The 26,027-nt window shown below is 50.2% G+C and overlaps 1 protein-coding gene and 1 pseudogene across 6 annotated transcripts in view; both read left to right on the top strand.

Moving 5' to 3' along the window:
• PISD (phosphatidylserine decarboxylase) overlaps positions 1-26,027 on the top strand; it is a 55,917-nt gene that overhangs the window by 21,917 nt on the left and 7,973 nt on the right. For 2 of the 6 annotated variants that reach the window (XM_066610051.1, XM_066610047.1), the window contains exons 2-6: positions 10,913-11,316; positions 13,231-13,396; positions 19,322-19,558; positions 23,965-24,106; positions 25,460-25,606. In XM_066610051.1, coding sequence (XP_066466148.1) covers positions 11,129-11,316; positions 13,231-13,396; positions 19,322-19,558; positions 23,965-24,106; positions 25,460-25,606 — 880 coding nt within the window. In that variant the 5' untranslated portion in view covers positions 10,913-11,128. Of the gene's footprint in view, positions 1-1,875; positions 1,943-10,912; positions 11,317-13,230; positions 13,397-19,321; positions 19,559-23,964; positions 24,107-25,459; positions 25,607-26,027 lie in introns of those variants that run through there. The other 4 variants (XM_066610049.1, XM_066610052.1, XM_066610048.1 and 1 more) reach the window with 4 other exon arrangements.
• Positions 3,669-3,731, top strand: LOC136634673 (U4 spliceosomal RNA; annotated as a pseudogene).

Raw genomic sequence — 26,027 nt, 5'->3', positions numbered from 1 at the left:
GTCTTTGGGGTGGGGGTTGACACCAGACTCCATGGCCTTGCCTGCCACCCCAGGTAGGATTGCACAGGGGGCAGGGGGAAGCTGGGGAAGGAGTGGAACAGGGTGGGGTGGGTGGAAGGGGAGGTGTAGGGCATGGAGGAGGTGGATTGTGCCTGGGAAGGAGACAGGACAGCAGCAACAGCACCCACCGAATCCTAACTCCATTCCCAAACCTGATCTGGTCTACCCAGACTTGCACCAGGAATATTACTGGCACTATCAATGGTGACCACTAGGCCAGCAGGGGCTTACCCTGAGGGAAGGGAACAAATGTTCCTTATCCCTGAGTTGGCCTCTAGAGGCCAACACTTTCCCATGGGATGCCACATTGGCTCCGCTGCATAGCTGCACAGCAGGTTAGGTAGGATTGTGCTGCATGTGACTTGCTTGTTAAGAAACGTTTGATAGACCTCCTATGGAAAGCAGCTTCCATTAAAACACACAGACTGATGTGTGTATCTGGAATTAAAAACACACATTCTGCTTCTGCAGTAATCCCCTCAAATTGCCTAATGTGATTTTGATAACCTGACTGGCTTTTTTTTTTTAACTAAAGCTGATGAGGAAGGTGCTAATCACTTGGGGTTTATGAAAAGGGATTTCCTCTGTTTTTGATATGGAAATGACTTTTTGGGGGGAGATCAGCCTGATGGAATTTAAGCCACAGTGACCTGGGCTGGCATGTCTCTGCCAGGCCTTTTGTGTAGCTATATGCCCTACTGGGAAGCCTGCCTCCTTCCTTGGCCTGCAAGGATGTGTCCACCCTGTGCCTGAGTCCCAGGAACTGCCAGACTTCATCCTTCTCCAGAGACGTGTTCTGGAGCGGCTCCTTCTGCTGCTTTGGGACTGGGTGTTTGAGATGATCCTGGGGTGCAAGCTGCTCCTGAGCTCTTCTTCTTCTTGGGGGGGGGGTGAACAGGGCCCCAGATTTGTGTTCGCTTCCTGGATTTGTCTCTAGAAAAGCTGCTTAGGTGTGGGGCAGTTCTTTTCAGTGATTTTTTTCCCCTGTGTGTGAGCCTCTTGGGTCTTTGTCTAGCAGGTTGGAGGACCTGCTCGCAAGCCAGTGTCTGAAATCTCCCAGAACCCTGGAGTACTTGTTCTGTGGCATGAACAAGGGAAGTGACAGTCCTCTGCTTAAAATAACCTCTGATGCCCCTCAGAGGACTGCTGCTGGGAAGCAGATGGAGACCCCTGAATGGACTGAGAGCTTTTGGCGCTTTCTGACTGTAATCCTGTCCCTGCCCAGTATTTCACATGCTTGTCAGGATTTTTCCTTTCTGAGCTTTTTCTAACGCAGTTTCCAGTAGGCTTGTATGACTGGAAATAGCTTGGAGAAGTTTCTGAAGCATCCGGCATTTTCTGAGTAGATAAGATCATTGTCCTTCCTTATTTCTATGGTTCTCCTTCCCAGCCTAACCCACAACTTTGCTATGTGGCCACATTTCCTGTTCAACAAACTGACAAGGTTTCTAATTTAAGACAAGGCAATTGTGGGAAGCCACCCTTTGAAGTAGGTTGAAGGATTCTGGCAGCAGGAGGGAGGTGCTCTAAGCACCTGGAGTGCCATCCACTGTTTGGGTTCCAAAGAGCAAAGTTGACAAGGGAGTTGTCAAGGGTTGCTGCCTGTTTATCGCAAGACATCTCTGCTATGATGAATGAATGATGAACAGCCTTGGTTTTGTTCCCTTTTGTTATGGGAATTTTAGCTCCTGATGAGCTGCTGGGAGAGGCCTTGTGGGGCTGGAAGGAAACCCTGAAGAGGATAGTGTGCAGCTGTCAGAGGGAAGAGCAGATGCTTCCAGTTGAACCAGACCAATGCTTGTGAAGAGACTTTGGCCTCCCAAAGAGCTGATGAGATGATCCAGCTTGTTTGTTGACAGGACCACCAAAAACTAGGCATCAGGTAGAGGATGTCTGGTCTAGGCTACTTCCTGATATGCCTATTTCCTGTGAACAGGGACTCTTTAGACCTGTAGGCCTCCACCTGCTGTCTGAAGTGGTTCAACTCAGAAACAGGTTCCCCTAATCTAGTGTTTGGGAGAACTAACTATGCCTTTTTGTGTGTTCTGGAACCTGCTGTTTTAGGAAATTGGAATCCATGCAGCTGACCGCTTATCCTGGTTATCAATCCCAAAATTTAAATCATTTTGCTCCCACAATGGCTTTGACGGAGCACTGCACTCTGTTGGCAGCCATTTTATGACAGTGGAAGATTCTTCTACAGTTTTAAATAGCTTCCCGCGATATCCCGATCCAGAATAGGATTGGGCTGTCGAATGCACAGTCCCTTTGATCCCATGATGATGACAACGATGACAGCAACAACTACTACTGCTACTATTATTATTTCTTATGACACAGCTGCCAGTTCTTTAGCTGAACTTGGCGTTAATTACTAGTCGGGACCCTGCACGTTGTAATATATTTGCGAATAACGTGTGCTGAACCAGGCAGGCTGGCTTTCTGAATTTGACTGATAGTCATTCTGTCAATGTTCAGATGCTTTAAATGTGATTCAAGTGTTTTTGGGACTGCATCAAATGTACCAATCACTACTGGGATGACCACTGCTGGTTTGCGCCTTAATCTTTGGATTTTAGTTTTTAGTTGTAGATCCTGATACTTACTGATTTTTTCCATATTCTTTTTCATCAGTCCTACTATCACCAGGTATTGCTATGTCCACAATGGCCACTTAATTTTTTTTCTATCACTGTAATGGCTGGTGTGTTGTGCACCAAAACATTATCAGTTTGTATTTGAATATCCCACAAGAGCTTCACTTTCTCATTTTCTGTCACTTTTTCTGGTCTCTGCTCCCACCAATTTTTAACTGTTTCGATGTTGTTGTTTCTGCATAAATTCCAATGGATCATTTGAGCCTCTGTATCATGTCTAGATTTATAATCAATCTGTACAGTCTTCTGGCAGGAACTAAGTATACAATCAATTATTTCTTCGGCTTCTTTGCACAATCTGCATTTTGTGTCATTTGATGATTTTTCAATTCTGGCTTTTATTGCATTTGTCCGAATAGCCTGCTCTTGGGCTGCTAATATTAATGATTCTGTTTCTTTCTTTAAAGTTCCAGACATTAACCATAGTCAGGTTTTTTCATTATCTATTTTGTCTTTGATCTTTTCCATATATAATATGGATTTCTTCTTTTTCTTCTTCAATTTTTGCACGGTCATGTTGTTTTTGGCAGGATTTTGTATATATCCACCTTTTGAGTCCTTCTGAAGGGCCTAGGATAGGCAGCTATTTTTTGTTTTTATATTGTTACATTACAAATATTGCTATAGTATATTTGCAGTTCCAAGTAAGGCGGCCTTTTGTAATTGATTGCTAGTACTTGAGCTCATCCCAGTGATGTCCAAATGCTTTTCCAGGTGTTTTGAGATAGCACGCAAGGCCCCTATTGGGATTACTATTGAGATATGATTATTGGGATTACTCTTATTTTCTCGTGCCACAGTCTTTCTGTTTCTATATGTAGATCTTTATACTTGGTGATTTTCTCCAGTTCTTTATCTTCTAGTCTACTGTCACCAGGTACTACAATATCTGTTATCCAGACTTTCTTATCCTTCTTGTCGATGATGGTAATGTCTGGTGTGTTGTGTGGCAGCTTTGCGCAGTGGCAGTATCGTAGCCAATGAGGTTAATCCGAGGCGCGATTATTGCTAATGTGTTTTGTATATTGTCCGTGGAGTGCTTTGCTTTGCTTTCCATTTTTCTTTCCGGATGTTCATTTGATCTTTTTTGTAGACCAGCTTTGTTGTTGTTTCACCGTCCCCAGTCCTTAGCAGGCTTTCTTGATAAAACCCGCTTCAAGACATCTTCTTCACTATCCTTTACATATTCTTGCAATGCCCTTTTCTCTTCTTGTACATTTTTGTCTACTACATGAATGTAGGACATGATTCATTGTCATTACCTTCCTGGTCTTCCTGTCTAGCACTTCTGACTCAGCCTGTGTCCAGTGTACTTTGCCAGTTGTGTATCTTATGACAGGAATTATTATTATTATTATTATTATTATTATTATTATTATTATTAATGCAGCACACCTATGTAGTCCAAACTCCATTGCAATATCATTACTACATATACGAATGGTGTTTATTAGTGATTCTATTTCAGTTTAGGACTTTCCATACAACTTCAAATTGTCCGTGTACAGCAGATGATTTATTTTATTTGATGTTTTTGAGGTCTGGTATCCGAGGCCTGTTTTATTTAATTTGTGAAGTAGAGTCATGGCAATAACAAACAGCAGATGCGACAGTGAGTCCCTTGGAAGATGCCTCTCCTGATGTTCATCTGACCAAGAGCTTGCCATTGATTGTGAACTGTGTACTCCACATACTCATTACCTTTTTTACAAATGCCTGAGTATTTTTGCTGACACCTGTTATTTTTAAGCATTTTAATATCCATACATGAGGCAATGAGTCGAAGGCCTTCTTCTAGTCAATCCCTGCAACACTTAGATTTGTTTTTCTCTTTTTCTATTTTCTAAAATCATTTTGTCAATCAGCAATTGGTCTTTTGTGCCTCTGGGCAATTTCCCTTCTGCTCATTTGGGAGCTGCTTATTGATTAACATGTGTTGCATTATTTTATCTGCTATTATACCAGTTAATAATTTAAACATGGTTGGCAGGCAGGTTATTGGTCTTTAATTATGTGGAACTGCACCTTTTGCTGGATCTTTCATTATGAGGTATATAAGCCAATAAAGGTTTACCAAAGCAAGCATTATGAAGTGAGTTTTGCCAGTTGTTAGTTGTTGCCTGCTTGCAAAATATGACTAAACTGTTTTGCGTGTTGCTGATGGAACCTTCTTAGATGTATGTCAAAAGCCATGCAGTTCATCATCACCTGGTGCAGTCCAATTTTCATTTTCTTTACTCTTTTACCTATTTTTAAATCTTGCATTTGCTGACCTCATTTTTAGATCTTTTCTATCCAGCCTCCTTTTTTTGTTGTAATCTGTTGGAGTGTCCTGTAGTTTTGCCCAGAATGGCAATATTTCTTCTTTGCTTGGTGTTTCTGTGTTTCTTGCAGTTTCTCCATCTATGGATCGATAGAGGCATTTTTGATTGGACTGGAATTGGAGATTCTGCTGATACTGTGCAGTTCCGGCTTCATATCAGGCTTCATATTCACACCTTCTTCAACTTCTTGTCTTTCGTACCTTTTGGTTTGCTGGCATCTGATCAAAGCCTGGCAATTTTATTTTCTAATCCAGTTCTCCATTTATGGTGCACTGTCTTCCTTTTTTGCAGGTCTCTTGATCTTACATTGAGCTCCTGTGGTGTTATTGTGCTGCACAATACATAAGTTGGTTTATGTCTTGCAATTTATTAGTTATTATTTCTGCAAGTGCAGTATTTGCGTCTTTTAATACTTGAGCAAGATGCTTTTTTGCAGCTATCTTTAGAGCTGGAAGTCGTACCCTGGTGTTTGCTTGTTTCTTATGCTCAGTTATTATTTGTTTTAGTTCTTGTTGCTTTTCTGTTAAATGACATTCAAATTCTTGAGATGAAGACAAAGGAGGGGTTGTCTGATGGTTGAACACCAATGGTGTCCTCTGTTGCCAACCCCTCCTCCACCTGTGTCTGGGCACCTTCTTCCCCTGGTGGTGATTTCTTGCATTTCTTGAGCCTGCATTATTCTTTGCAATTCTTCCAGCTCAACTTCTGTGAATACTTTATTCCTTGTTCTAAATCTTCGCTGATCTGCTAACCTTTGTTTTTGATATCTTTTTTTAAATATATATCTTTGTATCTGGATGTTTCTCTTTCCAGTTTTTCCAAATTTCATTTTTCATTATCTCTTCTGTCGGGGCTCGACATGGAATAGCATATCATTACTTCTTTTTTGGTGTTTTTTTGTGTATTTTTCCTGCTTAAGTGATGTTTCTTCTAGTAGCTTTACAGCAAGGGTGCCCAAACCCCAGCCTGGGGGGCCATTTGCAGCCTTCAGGGACCCCCAATTTGATCTACAGGGAGCCCCCAGTCTCCAGTGAGCCTCTGGCCCGCCAGACACTTGCTGGAGCCCATGCTGGTCTGATGCAGCTGCTCTCCGCACAAGGGCCAACTGTTTGACCTCTCACACAAACTCCTGCCAAAAAGTTTGGACACCCCTTCTCTATAGTCTCCAGTCTTGGTTGTTCAACTTAAGATCTTGAGTCCTGTAGCCCACTTATCACCAGTCACCCAGGAACTACAGCACCCGGTGCGGTCCTTGTTAACCCACGTGACAACCAATCCGATACAGACTTTGTATTCATTTTTCACACCATACTAAGAATAGCTTTGGGACACATTTGGTCTGACTTCTTCATCAGAGGCCTGTCTGGCTCGAGTGACCCTGTCCAGCTTAGCCCCCTGCCTCACTGATGTATGCAAGCCCCACCATTATTGCAAGTTAGTGTCACAGCTCCGGTCACTTCCAGAGGGCCAAATATGGCTGGGAGCCTGGGGGACCCACATTGAGCCAAATCCGTGGATGTGCAATCCACAGATACAGAGGCCCCACTTGCACTTCCATTTCCCATGATATAAATGCAAAAACCTCATTCCTCATTGAAGTTGGATGTCTTCTTGTAGGAGGTATAGGTTACACCCATGAAAAGTTTTAAGCTTGATGAGCCTTTGCGTTGGTGTCTGAGCGTCCTGCTTGGAGGCAGGCTGTGCAGCATGGCCTCTCCCAGTTTGAAGAGACACTTGGCCAGCAGACTGAGGCAAAGAGGCAAAGAAGGAAGGCCCATAACCAGGGAGACAGTCCAGGGACAGACTGCACTTGCTCCCAGTGTGGAAGGGATTGTCACTCCCTGATCGGCCTTTTCAGCCACACTAGATGCTGTGCCAGAACCACCATTCAGAGTGCGATACCATGGTCTTCCAAGACTGAAGGTTGCCAACTAACTATACCACACATAGCCAGCAAACTGGGAAGAGTCAGGAAAAGAAACTTTACAGTGGAAATCTTGGAAAGCTCCTGCTCTCTCTTCAGGAACTAGTGGACAACAATGAGGGCAGTAGGTAGTTTGGGGTGTGTATTTGTTAGCCTGGCTTGGTCTGGCATTTCATAGTCCCTTGCTTTGCCTTGCCTTGAGGACAATCCTATAAGCCTTGCTCTGCCTCTTCATGTGTCCTGCATTTTTCGAAGAGAGGTGGCTGAACACTGAGAACTGTAAATGTTCAGACTGATGCAGACTAATGGTTTTAAACAGTTGAGTGTTAATCCTCGCCTCTGATGTTTGTAAATCCCTGGGCTTAGTGTTTGCAGAGCCTTGAGAGGTGGTTTTGGGACTGTAGTCAGTGGGGGAATAATTAAATGGGGTTGCTGAGTTGGATGTTTATGTGGCCTGATGGTGTGCAGTGGCGATGCCAGTTAGCTGCTTCAGACTTTGGAGAAGCCTGGTTCAGACTGTCACTGATCCCTGTATTTGCTTAGCTAGAAATCTTTATGGATTTAGGAGAGGCTTCTGGAGACTGCTACAGCTTCTCCCTAAATCAGCTAGCAGCATATGAATCTGCAGGCCATCTTGGAGAGCAGCAGAGAAATGTGCCGTGTCAGACTCTCTCTCTTGCAATGGATTTTCCTGTTCCACTTTGCTACCAGGCACAGCTGCCTCCAGGTGTAGATTGAAAGGAGGCAGCAGAGAAGAGGTGGACAGATCCAGTTCCCGGGGTACAATCAAGCAGGACATTTGCCTGCACGAGCACCATGGAGTTTACACCTTGGACTTATTTTAGTGAGGCTTGAGCAGAGGAAACAGCTGCTGGGCTGTGTGTTTAAGGTGAGGAAGGACCTTGTTCTGCCTGCGTCCAGCAGTTTCCCTTTGATAGACCATGTAACGTCCTACACTGAACGTCATCCCTGATCTGTGCGCTAGAGCACTTTTGAGCATTGCAGGGCAACAGTTGGCAAACTGGGGTCATGCTTCTGCGGCTACCTCAGCGGGGAGGGAGAATCACCTGGACATGATGCTTGGCTTTGGCCTGTTTTCTGTGGGCAAGGCAGCTGCGGAGCTGGGCGCTCAAGCAGGCAAGTGTTAACAGGAGAGTGCTGAGCCAAGTGTTTTGAGTGTAGGAGTCTCCGCTTGTCTGGAATGTGTGTGTGTGTGGGGCGGGGAGCTGGTTGGGAGCCAGCCTTCAGGCTTCACATTGCCCACTCCTTTCGCTTTGAGGTTTGAGAGATGGCTGCTGTTTCTGGTGAGCTTGGGGAAAGAACACCTAAATTTTAACAAAGGATCATGGCAAACGTGGGGGCATGGGCTTTGCTTCCCTGCACCACTGCAGGCAGTTGCCCCGACCAACCCTAAAGGCAGCTGGCTTCAGGAGACTGCACAGCTGTCCATGCACCAAGCTCCTGTGCTACTCCAGTATGCCACCAAATGAGCCTGGGCACCACAGACTTGTGTCTCCTCCCTGGCCCTGTTGCTACACCAGACCCTCACCAGAGCCAGCAGCATCACTAGTCCTTGTGTGACAGATGGCTTGTGTAGTCTTTGGCTCTGGGACATGGCTAAGGGTTTGCTGGGGCCAAGGAGGAAGTGGAGGGGGAGTCATCATGGTGCCATGTTTTGTAGCGGAGTTGTGAGTGGAGCCCTAACAGCACACTAGAGAGAAACCTTGTTGTATTTGGCAGCTTTGGCAAAACGATGCCTGGCTTTGGATGTGTACTGTGCATGATTTCCTGCTTCCATATTGCACAGTTGATGGGACTTGGGCTGGATCTGATTCGCTTATTTTGTTGGGTCTTTCAAGCAGCAGTGCAAGAAAGTGGACTTTGGAGAATAAAGTGGACTTTGGAGACAGAAGAAAATATTTCTTTACCCAGTGTGTAATTAGTTTGTGGAACTCTTTGCCACAAGAAGTAGTGATAGCATCTTGCCTGGATGCCTTTAAGAGGGGATTGGACACATTTCTGGAGGAGAAGTTCATTACAGGTTACAAGTCATAGTAAGCATGTGTGTGCGAGCTCTTGGTTTTAGAGATAGGTTGCCTCAGATGCAGGGGAGGGCACCCGGATGCAGGTTGTGTCTGTTGTCTTGTGTGCTCCCTGGGGCATTTGGTGGGCCACTGTGTGATGCAGGAAGCTGGACTAGATGGACCTTTGGCCTGATCCAGCGGGGCTCTTCTGATGTTCCTATGAATACCCAGAGAGTGCCCTGGAGCATTTGCAGAGCGGTTGGTGGGAGTGAAGGCAGAGAGTGTGCAAACCAAGTGCGACTATAGCTGATCAAGCAGCCACCAAATACGAAGTTGCAAGGAAGATGGCTTGGGATGAATGGCTTGGGATATGGGACAGTTGGCTACGTCAGCCCCCTTGAAGTGAACATTCTGCTATGACTCCCCTTTGTTTCAGGAGAAGCAGGCGCCCCCTGGTTTTGCCTATGACTGTAATGCGAATGATTGTAGAGCAGAAGTCAGTCTGCTGAAATCAATGAATTAAATGGAAGTGTACTTGCTGGATTGATTTCTGGAATGGGGTATTTATGTAGCCATTGGGAAGCCCCACTGCCTTGCCCCAGAAGGGTTGCTCTCCAGCGTCGCTGGCAGTGTTGGAGGCCAGTCATGGAGCCACACATCTTTCCCTGGTTGCACGTGGCTTCTTGGCCAAACCAGCTCTGTTGGACATGGGAGTGAGCAGGAGTGGCACACAAACAATGTCAGTGAACCATAGATGGGATGAGCGTGCCTTGCAGGGGCCAGTAGAAGGGAGGGTATCGCTCAGGGTAGCTCAGGTCTTGTTTGGGGGCGCGTATGTTGTGGAGGTGTTGCATGTGATTGCAGGCTGTGCAGAAGCAACCCTTCAGAGCTGTCGGAGTGCTGTTGTGCCGTCTTGACTGTGAAGGTGCAAGTGTGTGTTGGGTGTGGGAGGGGGTGACCCCCATGGCTTGTGCATCTCTTATTTTAAGCATGGGACAGGGACTGAACACAGCCTGGGCATAGAGTCCACTTGCAGGGGGCACCAAAGGCATCACCTGTGCTTCCATTTTTAAACATTAAAATAGCAGCTGTGGTGAAGGGGGCACCAGTCCAGACTGGGACTGCAGCGTTCAGGGAGGGGAAATGTGTTCCTTTCTGATTGCCCTGAGCAAATACTGTACCAGGTTTTCATGAGGACTCTGGTACAAGGAAAGGGTTAATGCCTCCCTTCCCACAGCTCCAGATCCGAGCTGAGCACACAGTGGCTGCCATTTTAGTTAAAAACCCAAAGGAAGCACGAGTGATGAGAGGTGGTTTGGCCCTTGGTCTTCAGGTGCAGTGGGGGAGCCTGTGGAGGTGGCTCTGTTTGGGGCTCTTAAGGCACCTGAAAAAGCATCTCCAGAGGTGCCACTTGTTTCTGCAGGAGCTGCTTGTCCGGTTCTTAGCTGTGCAGCCTGGGGACAGCTGGGCTCCAAAGGGCAGGTGATGGCCTTTCCTGTCGCCTGGGATGGAAAGCAGGCTCCTTCCTTCTCCCCCCCCCCCGCCCCGCACAGTGCCAAGTGCCTCGGCTGGCCAGTGCGGGCAGGAGATGGTCCCCTGGCAAGGCGAGTGTTGCATGCAGCCCCCGACTGCACAGCCACCCGGAACGGAGGGAGACGGAGTTGCTGCAGTGCAGAGCTGGGGCTGGGAACAGCCTCTCCCTCCCCCCCAGCCTGGCACTTGGGAACGCTGTGCAAGGCTGACGGGCTGCGCTCTTCTGACAATAGCGTGCCAGTGCCCAGCTTCATTGGAGGGGCTCCTGCTTCCATGGCAGCCCCTGGCTGAATCAGAGCAGGGCTTGTGTGTGTGGGAAGCACTGGCTGCCTTTGTCTCTGCAGCAGGAGGATGCCGAGGCATGACACAATGCCTGTTTGTTTGCAATAGCAGAGACCATCCTGAGCAGGCGAGAGGCAGGGGCCCTTTGGAGGAGGAAAGACCCGCAGGGAGGCTGGGAGCGGCCGTGGCACCACGTCTTTCCCCTGTCTGACGGAGGGAGCAAGGAAGGGAAAGGGAGGCCGAAGAGAGGAGCAGAGACTGGGACTCGCAGCCGAGGATGTGTCAGTCGAGCGCCCTGCAGGGACCCGAGCTGCACTCGGGGAAATGGTGAGATGCTGCAAAGCTTTATCTAACCCTCCTGCCTCTTGCTGCAACCTCCGCAAAGTTAGGATTCATGTCCAGCGGCTGCGCTCAGGGAATGGTGGCAGCAGCAGCTGTGCTGGGGAGCAGCACCCACAGCTGGAACGCCCCAGCCCAGCTGGCGGCACCCCAAGTAGGAGAGCCCGATTCAGGTACAGTCTCGCATGTCTTTTACTGTGCAAGAAGGTGGCGAAGGGGAGGGGAGGGGAGGGGAGGGGAGGGGGAAGCAGGCAGGTCACCAGAATGGCAGCTGTGCCTGCAAAGCCTTTGTTTGGCCTCATTCCTTGAAAGCTCTTTATATGCTTGGTTGGCAACCGAAGGGATGCTGCATTGCAGCCAGGAAGCTGAGGAGGGTGGTCCTGGAGGAGTGGGGCTAGAGGAGACCGTGGCGGTGGAGGGGCTCCTGCAGGAGCCAGGCCTTGAAGCTGCCAAGCTGCAGCACGGCGGGGATTGGCCTGCAATGGTCTGCAGTGAAAGGGGGGAGATGGAGGAAGGAGGCAAAGGTGGGAGTGTGGCCTCGGAGCTGTTGGCACTGCCGAGATCAGAGGAGGCCCCTGCAGCACTCCTGTCCCCTTCCCCAGCCTGCTTTCCCAAGCCCTGCTGAAATATGGCTACCCCATGTGTGAGAAATGACTGGAGTCCTGGGAGGGCTCCTGACAACCTCCAAGTATCCCACTCTACCTGCCTGTCCCTCTTCGGCCAGATTTTAGCCGGGGTGCATTAGTAGGAGCTTTGCTTCTTTTCTCCTTCATGGGGTGACCAGCCATGTGCAGGCAAGGGGGTTGCCGGAGATCCAGATAGACTGAAGTGGCCTGCCGGCTTCTGGAGCCAAAAATGTGGCTCACGGGAGAAAAGAATCACCTGTTCAGAGAGAACCAAGCAAAACCGTTGAGATGGGCTTTTCTAAAGTGTTTCTGTTTTCTGCTGACTAACGTAGGCTACTGTAAAGTTCCTCAGAAAGATGTACTTCTCTTCATGTAGCCATCCTGGAAGTCAAGCCCGCCTTCCATGCTTAGTGAAATGTGTTGCGTCCTAGGGCTGCTCTCCTCATCTCTCTGAATGGGCCCAGGTGTTATGTTCTCCTGGCACAGGACCATTTTGCGACCTGTGAACTCAGGCCCGTCTTTAACGCAGGTCACGGGTTACTTTAATATGGAGCCATCACTGAGAGGACCTCCGATGTTGCTGGTTGAGAGCCGCTGAGTGTCCGGGCAGGGCCTGTACCTGAACCAGTGTGGGACATGCTCCGGTCTGGTGGCATCCCATGTTGGGCAACTTCTGCTGCCAGCCCATTGCTGGAGGTTCCCCAAAGGGGTTCTCTGTGGTTGGGACCAAGAAGTGAAGGGGCCCGCGGGTCTCCGCGTCTCTCTACCTAAGAGCGGTTTGGGACCGTTGACCTGCAGGGCCCCCAGGAACAGCAAGGGGAGGATACCACTGGCTTTAACCTGCTGCCGAGTTAGGTGGGCACATAATGGGACCACAGGCATGCAGAAGCTACTGCCCCCCACGCAGGCAGCTCCTTGGTGCATCTCACTCAATATGGTTGACACTGACTAACAGGGGCTCTGCAATGTTTTGGAGAGGAATTTTTCTCTGCCCTCCCAGGAGATGCTGCCAGGAATTGAACCTGGGACCTCCTGCATGCCAAGCCGGTGCTCTACCACTAAGCTGTGGCACTGGCCTTTGCCCTCTCTTCCTCTCCATTCTGATCCCCTTGACTGCAGACCATTTTTAAGGCCTCCTGGCATATATTTGGAGGGATCTCTATGCTTTTCCGAATGAGCACTTGCTTCCTGCCCTGCGGGTAGTGAGAGAAGCCTTTCCTGAGCGGTTCCCAGGAGTGCAGCATGGACTGGATAAGCTGGTGGCAGGTCATTTTGGCGATAGGTATAAGGACCTGGCTCAAGCTACTGTCCGGCCATTTATGTCAGGGGGAGAGCAGGAGATCAGAGTCCCCCCTACCCCCGACCCCACAGAGTTGACTCCTGAGAGACAGGGAGCCTCTAATCAGCATTGGCTGACCAACTTGTGTGTGTATGTGTGTGTGTGTGTGTGTGATCCTACAGGTTGCAGTTTCCCCAGCTGGCCCTGAGGCGGAGGTTGGGCCAGCTGAGCTGTATGTCTAGGCCTGCTCTGAAACTCCGGTCTTGGCCTCTGACTATTCTCTATTACCTTCTGCCTTTTGGTGCTCTTACGCCCCTGACCAGAGTGGGATGGAGGCCTGTGAGCAGGGTAAGTGCTGGCAGGTTTGTACTGTGCTTGGGACAGCTTTCTCGTGAGGAGGAGGGTGGCTGAGAAGAGGCAGTCTCAGAGGTGGTGCAGCAGAGAGGCCTCCTCCTCTTGCCTTTTGGGTCTGGCGCAAAGCTGCTGCACTGGGGTGGGGGCTTCCCATTTAGTGGAGAGTGCAGCTGCCTGATGGCTGCCTGTCTGCCCACGTGGGGCAGCTCCTGGGACTGAGGAGGGCTGAGCTGTGTTTCTGGTTAGGTGGAGAGAGGGGAGGCTTGTTCCTTGGGATGCAGCCACAGAGGTCGCCGTCTGAGGCCAGAGAGCTGGTCAGGCACTTGGAGGCCTTAACAGGCACACTGTGCCCCCCATCCTATAAACACAACATGGTTGCTGCTGGTCTCCCCAGACATGCCTGTCTTCCGCCCAGCTGCCTTTTCAGGACGGCCTTGGAAAACAGTGTTTTTATTGTGTAAAGACATCAAGTGCAGCCCCAGCAGCATCTCCAGGCAGAGCTGGGAAAGACCCCCATCCAGAGAACTGCTGCTGGTCAGAGTAGGGAGCACTGAGCAAGGGAGCTGAGGGCCTAACTGGCAGAGGTGACTTCAGGTGCTCATATCCTGTCCACCAGAGCATGACGAGGCCCCCTGGCTGCCTCTACTCAGTTTGCCCATCTGCAAAGTGGCCTCCGTGGAGCTCAGGGTGGTGGGGAAGAGGTGCTCTGCCTGCTGCCCTCATAACCACTCTGTGAGGCAGGCTGGGTGAGGGAGTGGGGTCTTCCCAAAGCAGCTCTCCCCCTTCCCAGTTTGACTTCCACAGCCTGCAACAGTGTGGAGTGTGAACGTGCCACATGGCGGGTTGTAGGCATGGGAGCCCCAGAGAGCGCTTGGGATCACTGATCAGGGGATGCCCTGTTCTTGGTGGCGCCCTCTTCTCCTCCCCCTCCACATCATCCCCTGAGCAAAAGGTATTCAGGCCCTTAGAGCTTCTCTTGTCCAGTGCTGTGCTGAGCAGAGGGAACCCCAGCAGTCTCTGGGGAACACATAACTTGCAGTCTGCCACGTGGCACATTCACGAGAGTCTGTTGCGGACTGTGGAAGCAGAACTGGGAAGGGGGAGGGCTGCTCTGGGAAGCCCTGCAGAAGCAGCCCTGGATTTGCTGCCCTGAGCATTGCCTTGTGTTTTGCAAAAAGAGGGAGGGGCAACTCCTGGTTTCCAACTGGTGGAGCTGGAGGTGAGGAGCAGAGCGTGACTTGAGCTGGGCCGGATGCTGGTCTGACCCGCCATCTGCTTTGCAGTCTTCAGGCCACGCTCTTGTGTTCAGGATGCTCAGCTGAGTGGTGGGAGTTGTGGTGGTGGTTTTTTTAAACCCAAGAGGGTTTTTTTAAACCCAAGAGGGCATTTCCTTGTTTTCAGGCTCAGGGATGGGGCAGGGAACGTCCTGTGCTTGTGGTGCTGGCCGTGTTCTCTTGAGGGAGCGGCTGCAGTGAGCAGGAGGCTGGCATTTCTGTGCAGGCCCCAGCGCCTCCCTCTGAACTCGAGCAAGGGGGCCCCAGACACCTCTCCCCTCCTCCAGGAGTGGCAGCCTTGGCACTTGCCTGATGCTGCTGCACCAATAACTGGAGGTTGACAAGACAGCGGGGCAGGAGAGACATTCATTGGGCTGCTTCCAGAAGAGCAGCTCTGTGAGCCTTTTGTAGTGAGAGCCAGTAGCCTGTTGTGGTGACGGAATATGGGCTCCAGCCCCCCCCCCCCCAGTTGATGCACTTGCCTTCCAGGTGCTACGGGTCTCTTAGTGTTTCCTGGAGAGAGCCTGCCTGCCTGCCTGCCTGCCTAGCTGGGCTTGCTCTGATGGTCTGTCAGTCCCAAACACTCCTAGTTGTGTGGAAAGTCCACAGAGCACTCCTGGTTCTCTCTCTCTCTCACTCTCTTTCTCTCTCTCCGCGTGTTGTTGACAGCCATTTTATAAAACTGGTTCCCATTGAAACGGTGTCGCAGTGTCCTCCACCATATTGGCCATTCCTTGTGATCCCGACAAAGTTATGTGGCAGTTGGCAGACCACATCTTGCATATTTCCAGTCCTCGAGGAGAATTAGGAAGCCGTCCTTTATTTGGTCTTCCTCTTGGTCTTTTTTCCAGTACTTTTGGCATCTTGCTTGACTAGACGAGAGTTGTTCCTGTGCAGCATGTGGCCCAAACTAGCGCAATCAAGATTTTAAAACTTGCACTGAAGGTGTTTCTCACCTGCTTAGATCCATATATCTTTTTTCTCCATCACTGCAACCACCGCCATACTCCTTGTGCTCCGTCTTAATACCGTTAGGGCAGATCTCCTTCCCTTTGCCCCTTTCGGAATCCAGGGTTCTGTTTCTGTGCAAAGGGATGCACCCTCTTGTCCTCCCTGGGAATGCTATTTCCTTTTCCTGTTGCTTTCTCCACATGCTTGGGAGGGCAGAGCATGCAATTCCATGTTTCCTCCTGATGACAGCATCAGCAGCAACTCGAAGAAGTGCAGCATCTCTTCAGAGACAGCCTTGGCCACCTTTGACTCTTCTTATCTAGAGAGGGAGTTTTTTCCATTATGTTAAGTGTCATCCTGTGTGAAACTTAAGTGTTATCCTTGCAGGAGTAAGGATTTGCTAGCCCTTGCAGTAGGCAAAGATGAACTGAGGTCTCTGTCCTGTCTCTGACTGTTGAGATGTCCACCTTTTTCACAACTTTGAAATTCTATATGCTTTCCTTTATTGGTATTTTTCTCTTCTCATCCATACTGAACTGCTGGATTCTGACTCTTGTCTGACCAAGAAATCTCTCCCTTGATGCAGTTCAGTATATTTATTTATTTATTTATTATTTATTTAAGAGTTTTATACCCCCGCCTTTCCACCCCGCTTAAGGGCCTTCAAGGCAGCTTAACCCTATTGGTTCAGTCCTTGAATTAACCTGCACCCAACCGCACCCCCATGGGGTTGAACACTATTCTTACTATGACCATTGTCTATCTTTGGATTTCTGATAGTAACAATGTGTTTGTGGTCTAGTGTGCTCTTCCTTTTGGATGTCTGTGGTCTTTGGGACCTTCAGTCCAGAGACTACTGACTGTTTTGGACCCAAGACAAGACTTCTTTGTTGGTGAGGAGACAAACAAATCATTGTTAATAGGGTTGCCTCTGTGTTGGACACCAAGGTTTCTCTCTGCAGAGAAGACGTGGCTACTCCCTTAACAGGAGATGCATTTATGAGACTATGGAGGGAACTCCTTATGTTGGCCTTCTTAAAATAACCAGAGGACCCCTCCAGCTGCATCCTGGCAAGCTCTGTGGTGGCTGTGCCAACTCTCCTTCGCCACGCTTCCCCCACAGGCAGAGAACAGTTACCAGTGTCTGCCAGTCAGATGATCTACCTGCCATTCCATTGAACCACTCTTTAAGTGGCTGCCGTTTGTTAATAAAACAGCAGGTGTTCCATGGTATCTGCGGAGATATGTTCCTGCCTGTCCACAGATGCTGGAAACCATGGGTAAGGGCAAACCCTACCTCCACAGTTGCTCCCACCTCGTAGCCTCCCTGCACCTATTATTGCACAAAGTAAAAACATGTCTTGTTTAACCAATGCTATAAGCAGAGACCATATAGCAAGACAAGCAGGCAGGCAGCCTGCAGGCTAGAAGGGAGACTAAGAGCGAACATTAACTTCCTGCTCTCTCAGTGTCCCTTCTGTCCTACAGGCTGCCTGCCTGCTTGTCTTTCTATAAGGCCTCTGCTTTCAGCTTTGGTTAAGGCAGCTGTCTCCAAACCACAGACTGCTGTGTAAGGGAAAAGCCTTCACCAGCATGTGTGGAGCTTACTGTTTTGTGTGGTGCTGTCTTACCTTCCAATCCAATCGTCTCACAAAGTTGCTCCAGCCAGCTGCTTCTGCCCAGAAATCGGGGTGCAGAGCCTGCTGGGGCAGCGGGCAGCTGAAGCGGCTGCCTGGCGCATCCTGAGAAGATCAGCTCAAGAGATAAGACAGTGCTGTGGGGAACGGTAAGCTCTACACACAGCAGGGAAGTCTTTTTGCAGGCACAGGATCTGGCTGATGGGCAGGGGTTTAGCACCTGCTGGATTAAAGCAAGACAAGATATTACTTTGTGTGAATGTAATGAAAATAAATAAAGGTAATGGGTGTGGAGAGTCCACAGGGAATTTTGGATAACAGGATATGCAGATACTGGGAGGTACAGTAGAGGTGCAACACAAGACCAAAACCAGGCAGCCCAACACACTGAGAAGAATGGCAAATGAAGGATTCCACCCCAGTGACACCTTTAAAAAGGCATGTCTTTGCTGCTCATGTTTGGAGAAGCAGCCAAGGGGCCAGGCAGGCCTTTCCACAGCTTTGACACCAGTCAGGAAAGCTCCATCTTGCACTCCCATCTGGGCTTCGAATGCTGAATGGCGTGTCCAGCAGGTGCCTATGGACAGAGGCAGTACTGACCCCAGACTTCTCAGGCCTTGAAGTTGGGGTGATGGGGTGCGTGACTTTGGGGTCGTTCAGACGGAGATGAAGTCTTATTTCAGTGGGGATAAGGGCAGGCTTGCCATGTTGTGGCTTTTTTGTGATGCTCACAGGCCGTTTGATGACCGGTTCTCTCAGCTGGCCATTCTGAGTACCCACCGCTTCCCTTCTCTTCTCCATGGAGACTTTTTATCTTCCACTCCCCTGAAGAGGAATGCCTCGGCTGCAGGATTAGCCATGGGGGATTTGAAGGAATTAGCGAGAGCAAGTTCGTCAGGCCTCACTGAAACAGATTGTCCCAAAATGCTTTAACCTGTTCCCCTCCTGTTCTGACCTACATCCCCTCCCTCTTCGCCTTAAAGGTTCTGTGTTTCGAGGGCCTTTCCACTCCACATTTGCGCTGACTGACGCATTTTGGTCAACAAGGAGCCGTGTCCTCTGTCCTGAGGCTCCCAATGCCAAACTTGGGCACCTGGTACAGAAGGAAATCTGGCTGCCTTGATCTGGGGGCAGCTGCTTTGACAACTAGTAGTGCCACTACAGAGTCTTGAAGAGTGGGAGGGTGGGATTCTGGGTTGCTGCTTAAGAACAGCCCCACTGGATCAGGCCGTAGGCCCATCTAGTCCAGCTTCCTGTATCTCACAGCGGCCCACCAAAGGACAGGCTTGCCATGTTGTGGCTTTTTTGTGATGCTTCTTGCTAAAGGCTCACAGGCCGTTCTCTCAGCTGGCCCTTCCTCTGAGTACCCACCACTTCCCTTCTCTGCTCCGTGGAGACTTTTTATCTTCCACTCCCCTGAGTTGCTTGATTCTTGCAGACTCTTCTGAGGGCTACATCCACTCCCGATGCTAGCACCTGCCACAAAACAGGCACCTGCATCTTCTCTTGCATGTTAGCAGCAAGTGGGGCAGAGTAGTTTGACCAGGGAGGAGGCCAGGCTGCCTCCTGACCATGCTTGACACAGTTGCAGACTTCGCATGCGGGCTTCACGCGTCCCACAGCTGGTAGCAATGGAAGAGAGAGAAATTGCTCGCAGAGAACAGAGAAAGGACCTTGAACCTTCTGAGGAGTGAGCCCTGAGTGTGTTGGCTTCAGCAGGCTTGGGCACTGAGGCCTGTTCGCATGGGAGAGGCTGAGAGCGCTTGGTGGGTGGGAGGTTTCTTGCATTTGGAACAAACTAGGCATTCCGATTGCTGGAGTTTTGCCACCTTTTTGCAACTGAGCTTCCTGAGCTTTTTGCAACTGAGCACATGGCCTTACCTTCCTTCCACACTAAGGTGCAGGAAACTGCTGCCAAGGGTGTCCTTTTTCTGTTTCTGTTCCTTGTCCCTACTCATCCCTTGCATTTAATGGAACAGACCAATTCCATTGATTATATTGGCAGTAGAAGCTGGTTGTGATGTTGCACCCTTCCCGCCCCTCTCTCGCCCATCTAGGTGTCCCTTTACAAGTCTGTGCCAACACGACTCCTCTCCCGGGCCTGGGGGCGCCTGAACAGCGTGGAGCTGCCCACCTGGCTCCGGAAGCCCGTCCTCAGCCTGTACATCTGGACCTTTGGGGTCAACATGAAGGAGGCAGCAGTGGAAGACCTGCACCACTACCGAAACCTGAGCGAGTTCTTCCGGCGGAGGCTAAAGCCCCAGGCCAGGCCCGTCAGCGGCCTCCACAATGTGGTAAGTGGCAGTGAGAGTCGCTCTTCCTTCTCAAAGAAGTGAGCTGGCATTGAGGCCTCACTCTGGAGCCGGGCACATGGAGACCAACCATAACTGGGACAGTTCAACTTACTGTCTGGCTATGAACATTCTTTGCTCCTCTAGGACCCCTCTCCCCTTTTGGTCTTCCTAGGATGGAAGTGAGACCAGCCTAGTGAAATGCGTGAGGAGTTTAGCAGAGCTGCATTTGGGCAGCAGCAATGTCTAACATGGGTCTTATTCATAAGACATGATGGGCATCTAGGCAGCTAGGCAGCTAGGCAGGCGGAGATCAGGGGTCTCAATGCGTGGATGAGACGGTGGTGTAGGGAGGAGGGGTTTAGATTCGTTAGGCACTGGGGAACGTTTTGGGACAAGCGGGGCCTGTACAAGAGGGACGGGCTCCATTTGAACCAGAATGGAACCAGACTGCTGGCGCATAACATTAAAAAGGTGGCAGAGCAGCTTTTAAACTGATCCCTGGGGGAAGGCCGACAGGAGCCGAGGGGCATCCGGTTCGGGACTCCTCATCCCTATGGGATGAGGATAGGGAGGTTAGAGAACAACAAGACAAAGGCAGGGTAGGAGAAGAAATTGGGAAAGGTAGGGTGATGGGATGTGATAGACGGTTTGGCACAATGAGAGGATGAGGGGACAAAGGAGCGAATAAGCAGCCCATCCTGGGGCATTCTGTGTATAAATGCTTTTATGCGAATGCCCGAAGTCTACGAGCAAAGGTGGGAGAACTGGAATGTCTGGTGACAAGGGAAAATATTGACATAGTGGGCATAACGGAAACCTGGTGGAATGCGGAAAATCAGTGGGATACCGTAATCCCGGGCTATAAACTCTACAGGAGGGACAGGCAGGGGCGTGTTGGAGGTGGGGTGGCCCTTTATGTTAAGGAAGGGATAGAATCCAGCAAAGTAGAGATTGAAGGTGGGTCCCACTCCACCGTAGAATCTCTGTGGGTTAAATTACCAGGCTTGTGCAGCAATGTAATACTGGGGGCGTGCTATCGTCCTCCAGACCAGAAATCTGATGAGGACCTTGAAATGAGGAAACAGATCAGGGAGGTGACAAGGAAGGACAGGGTTGTAATCATGGGGGACTTCAATTATCCTCATATTGACTGAGTCAATTTGTGTTCTGGTCACGATAAGGAAACCGGATTTCTTGACGTGCTAAATGACTGTGGCTTAGATCAGCTAGTCACAGAGCCCACCAGAGGACAGGTGACTCTGGATTTAATTTTGTGCGGTACGCAGGACCTGGTTAGAGATGTAAACGTTACTGAGCCATTGGGGAACAGTGATCATGCTGCAATCCGTTTTGATGTGCACATTGGGGGAAGAATACCAGGCAAATCTCTAACAAAAACCCTTGACTTCCGACGGGCGGACTTCCCTCAAATGAGGAGGCTGGTTAGAAGGAGATTGAAGGGAGGGTAAAAAGAGTCCAGTCTCTCCAGAGTGCATGGAGGCTGCTTAAAACAACAGTAATAGAGGCCCAGCAGAGGTGTATACCGCAAAGAAAGAAGGGTTCCACTAAATCCAGGAGAGTGCCCGCATGGCTAACCAGCCAAGTTAGAGAGGCTGTGAAGGGCAAGGAAGCTTCCTTCCGTAAATGGAAGTCTTGCCCTAATGAAGAGAATAAAAAGGAACATAAACTGTGGCAAAAGAAATGTAAGAAGGTGATAGGGGAGGCCAAGCGAGACTATGAGGAACGCATGGCCAGCAACATTAAGGGGAATAATAAAAGCTTCTTCAAATATGTTAGAAGCAGGAAACCCACCAGAGAAGCGGTTGGCCCTCTGGATGGTGAGGGAGGGAAAGGGGAGATAAAAGGAGACTTAGAGATGGCAGAGAAATTAAATGAGTTATTTGCATCTGTCTTCACGGCAGAAGACCTCGGGCAGATACCGCTGCCCGAACGGCCCCTCCTAACCAAGGAGTTAAGTCAGATAGAGGTTAAAAGAGAAGATGTTTCAGACCTCATTGATAAATTAAAGATCAATAAGTCACCGGGCCCTGATGGCATACACCCAAGGGTTATTAAGGAATTGAAGAATGAAGTTGCAGACCTCTTGACTAAGGTATGCAACTTGTCCCTCAAAACGGCCACGGTACCAGAAGATTGGAGGATAGCAAATGTCACACCTATTTTTAAAAAGGGAAAGAGGGGGGACCCGGGAAACTATAGGCCGGTCAGCCTAACATCCATACCGGGTAAGATGGTGGAATGCCTCATCAAAGATAGGATCTCAAAACACATAGACGAACAGGCCTTGCTGAGGGAGAGTCAGCATGGCTTCTGTAAGGGTAAGTCTTGCCTCACGAACCTTATAGAATTCTTTGAAAAGGTCAACAGGCATGTGGATGCGGGAGAACCCGTGGACATTATATATCTGGACTTTCAGAAGGCATTTGACACGGTCCCTCACCAAAGGCTACTGAAAAAACTCCACAGTCAGGGAGTTAGAGGACAGGTCCTCTCGTGGATTGAGAACTGGTTGGAGGCCAGGAAGCAGAGAGTGGGTGTCAATGGGCAATTTTCACAATGGAGAGAGGTGAAAAGCGGTGTGCCCCAAGGATCTGTCCTGGGACCGGTGCTTTTCAACCTCTTCATAAATGACCTGGAGACAGGGTTGAGCAGTGAAGTGGCTAAGTTTGCAGACGACACCAAACTTTTCCGAGTGGTAAAGACCAGAAGTGATTGTGAGGAGCTCCAGAAGGATCTCTCCAGACTGGCAGAATGGGCAGCAAAATGGCAGATGCGCTTCAATGTCAGTAAGTGTAAAGTCATGCACATTGGGGCAAAAAATCAAAACTTTAGATATAGGCTGATGGGTTCTGAGCTGTCTGTGACAGATCAGGAGAGAGATCTTGGGGTGGTGGTGGACAGGTCGATGAAAGTGTCGACCCAATGTGCGGCGGCAGTGAAGAAGGCCAATTCTATGCTTGGGATCATTAGGAAGGGTATTGAGAACAAAACGGCTAGTATTATAATGCCGTTGTACAAATCTATGGTAAGGCCACACCTGGAGTATTGTGTCCAGTTCTGGTCGCCGCATCTCAAAAAAGACATAGTGGAAATGGAAAAGGTGCAAAAGAGAGCGACTAAGATGATTACGGGGCTGGGGCACCTTCCTTATGAGGAAAGGCTACGGCGTTTGGGCCTCTTCAACCTAGAAAAGAGACGCTTGAGGGGGGATATGATTGAGACATACAAAATTATGCAGGGAATGGACAGAGTGGATAGGGAGATGCTCTTTACACTCTCACATAATACCAGAACCAGGGGACATCCACTAAAATTGAGTGTTGGGCGGGTTAGGACAGACAAAAGAAAATATTTCTTTACTCAGCGCGTGGTCGGTCTGTGGAACTCCTTGCCACAGGATGTGGTGCTGGCATCTAGCCTAGACGCCTTTAAAAGGGGATTGGACGAGTTTCTGGAGGAAAAATCCATTATGGGGTACAAGCCATGATGTGTATGCGCAACCTCCTGATTTTAGGAATGGGTTAAGTCAGAATGCCAGATGTAGGGGAGAGCACCAGGATGAGGTCTCTTGTTATCTGGTGTGCTCCCTGGGGCATTTGGTGGGCCGCTGTGAGATACAGGAAGCTGGACTAGATGGGCCTATGGCCTGATCCAGTGGGGCTGTTCTTATGTTCTTATGGCATATCTTAGGTTTTCATGGCTAGCAGTAATCCAAGAATTGAGCATATCCAGGTGGCAAGGCCATGATCTGTCCCCAGACGAGCAGGTATTGAAGAACCTGACAAGGAAGAGGATCCCGGCATGATTAGGCGGAGTTGCTTTCAGCCAAATGGAACTCCTTGTTCAGCACCTGGAGGGGGCTGCTTCTGACCTCCTCTCCAGCAACGTGTCCCAAGGCTGTTCCCTGGCAAAGTTCTGGAAAAGTCACAGAATGAAATGTTGGACCTTCATCCTTTGACACAGCCAGGTCTTCCCACCTGGATATGCTCGATCGTTGGGCACTGAGGGGGTTTTAGTTTCTCAACACTAAAGAAACTGCCTTGCCTTTGCCAGTGTCAGTTGCTCTCGCGCTGCAGGGGGAAGGGGTGCAATGGGAAAGTTGCTGATCTTTTAGTTGCTAATCTTGCAGGCAAAAGGCGGGACTGAGGCCGATTGGGTTTTTCATTCTTTCTGTTGACACAGGCGGCCTTTGGTTTAAACCGCGGCCCAAATTCAGCCCCCACCTGCAAGGTGGTGGAGTGTGAGGCTTCTGCACCTATGCTTCCAAGTGCCAGTTTTTCAGGAACTTGCTCAGAGTGAGCCTGAGTTTTGGGCTGGGACTGAGGAGACGAGCAGAGGACAGCAGCGTGACTGGGCGGGTGTGTTTTGCTGTTTGTGCCCCACAGATCAGCCCATCGGATGGCAAGATCCTCAGCTTTGGGCAAGTGAAGAACTGTGAGGTGGAGCAGGTGAAGGGCATCACCTACTCCCTGGAGTCCTTCCTGGGTCCACCCGCCAGTGCTGGAAGCCCGAAGTACAAGTCGCCAGGTGAGGCGGTCCCTCAACTCAGGAGCCAGGTGGCCGTTCAGAGGTTGTAGCAGCTGTGTTGGGAGTGGGCTGGTTACAGCCTCTTCGCCGCCGCCCCCTGAGTTGTTTCTGGCTTCTTCCAGCCCCAATTCTCTGTGCCGTTTGAGCCTCTGCAGTTGAAACTGAGGAATTAGGAGAGCCACATCATGCGTGGGAGGGATTAGCATGGCGTGGTGAGGCAGTCGCTCTGTTTCGACCTGGAAGAGGACAGAACTTGAGCGACGCTTGTTGTCTCTGGGGGTGGCAAGGTAGAAGCCAGGTGGTCCACAGCGTTCCCTTTGTGGGGGTAGGTGGGAGCTTTCTGAGAAGGACTGCAGCACTCCCAGGGTCTCCGGCCTGAAGAGCACGTGTTTTGGAAGCCCAGCGGGTGTTGCTTTTGACCTGCAGTGTCCACTCAACCTCTGCTGCTGGGTGGGTGTTGTGCAGCTTTGCATTCAGAGGTTTGCAGCCCAGTCCTGCATGTATTTGCTCACAAGCAAGCCCCATCAGCCTGTCTTGCTCTCAGGCACAGTATGGGAGTCTGTCAACCTCCATTTCTCAGCCATTAAACTCCCCATAGCCAGGACGTGTGCACTGGCTGCCATTAACCTGTGTGTGCGACACAAGGGGATTGTAGAAAGCTGGGGGCCTGGCCTGAGCATTTCAGCTCCTTCTCATGCCTGCATTTCTCGGCACAGGTGAGGGCCACACCTGCCACTGCCTCCCCGCAGCAGGGCCTTTGACTGGGTGGCGACCTTTTCACCACACTGGACATCTTGTTGATGCTTCCCACTCCCTCCCCCAAACACCCTCCCTAACCCTTCCCACGTATTCCCACTTTCTGTTTCATTAAGGGGGTTGCACCAAGATATTGCTGTGCATAGGATGTATGTGCTTAGGAAGCAGGACATTCAGTACCCAGGGCTACTGGTGCTTCTCCCTTGCTATACTTAAAGCAATAACTATGGTAGTGCACCCCCACGGCTCCTGGACCAGATTTAGACTGAAGCAGCTCAGCCTGTGTCACCTGCAATGTTGTCCTTTTCACTACTCCCCCGTTTTAATGTTTGACCTGCTTCATGTGACACTGGCAGGGGAAATGTGAGGTGGGTTTGCTCCGGCATGTGCTTGCCCAGGGATGCAAGTCGCCCTGAGTGTAGTAGTGTCATCAGGCCTTAGCCTCTCAGACCTTCCAGTGGCAGGAGCCTGCCTGCCTCCGCCTTCCTCAGTGGCCTTGGACGACAGCAGCACTTGCGTGGACAACAGGCCCGCAACTGTTCCTCAGAGGGGTTGTGCGGTGCTGAAGTCCCTCCATGTTTTGTCCCGGTTCCACAGCCTCCTGCCACGACTCCTTCCAGAAGCGGCTAGTCTCGCAAGACAGCAATGAGCTCTACCACTGTGTGATCTACCTGGCTCCCGGAGACTACCACTGCTTCCACTCACCCACTGACTGGAAGGTGTCTCACCGCCGCCACTTCCCAGGTGAGCTGCCTTTTCAGAGAAAGCCGCCCCAATGTGCCTGCAGCCCCCTGCCTTTTAATAACCAGCAACGGGGGGAGTCTCTTCCATGAAGCACAACCCCCCCCCCCCGTACTGCTGCTGCCAGGGGCAGGGAGAGAATGTGGTGTGCACAACAGTCATGGCATTCCCTGGAGCAGTGTGTGCTGTAGCAGGGGGGATGGGCCGGGGACACAGGGCTGTCATACCACTGTGGGGCAGCTTGGCAGGTGCATGGAGACCCCCTGGGGGCAGGAAATGAGTTGAAGGTGAGGAAGAGGCACAGCTGTCGCACTGGTGACTGGCTGCCTCCTGGCTTTCTGTTCTGCCTTTGGACTCAGAGATCCCCAAGGCAGCTCCTATAAAATATGACAAGGAGATTGTGTTGCTTCTGCCCTCTTTCCCC

This window comes from Tiliqua scincoides, chromosome 14 (genome assembly GCF_035046505.1).
Source record: "Tiliqua scincoides isolate rTilSci1 chromosome 14, rTilSci1.hap2, whole genome shotgun sequence".
In the NCBI taxonomy this organism is placed as follows: domain Eukaryota; kingdom Metazoa; phylum Chordata; class Lepidosauria; order Squamata; family Scincidae; genus Tiliqua; species Tiliqua scincoides.
This window is presented reverse-complemented; position numbering and strand designations above follow the sequence as displayed.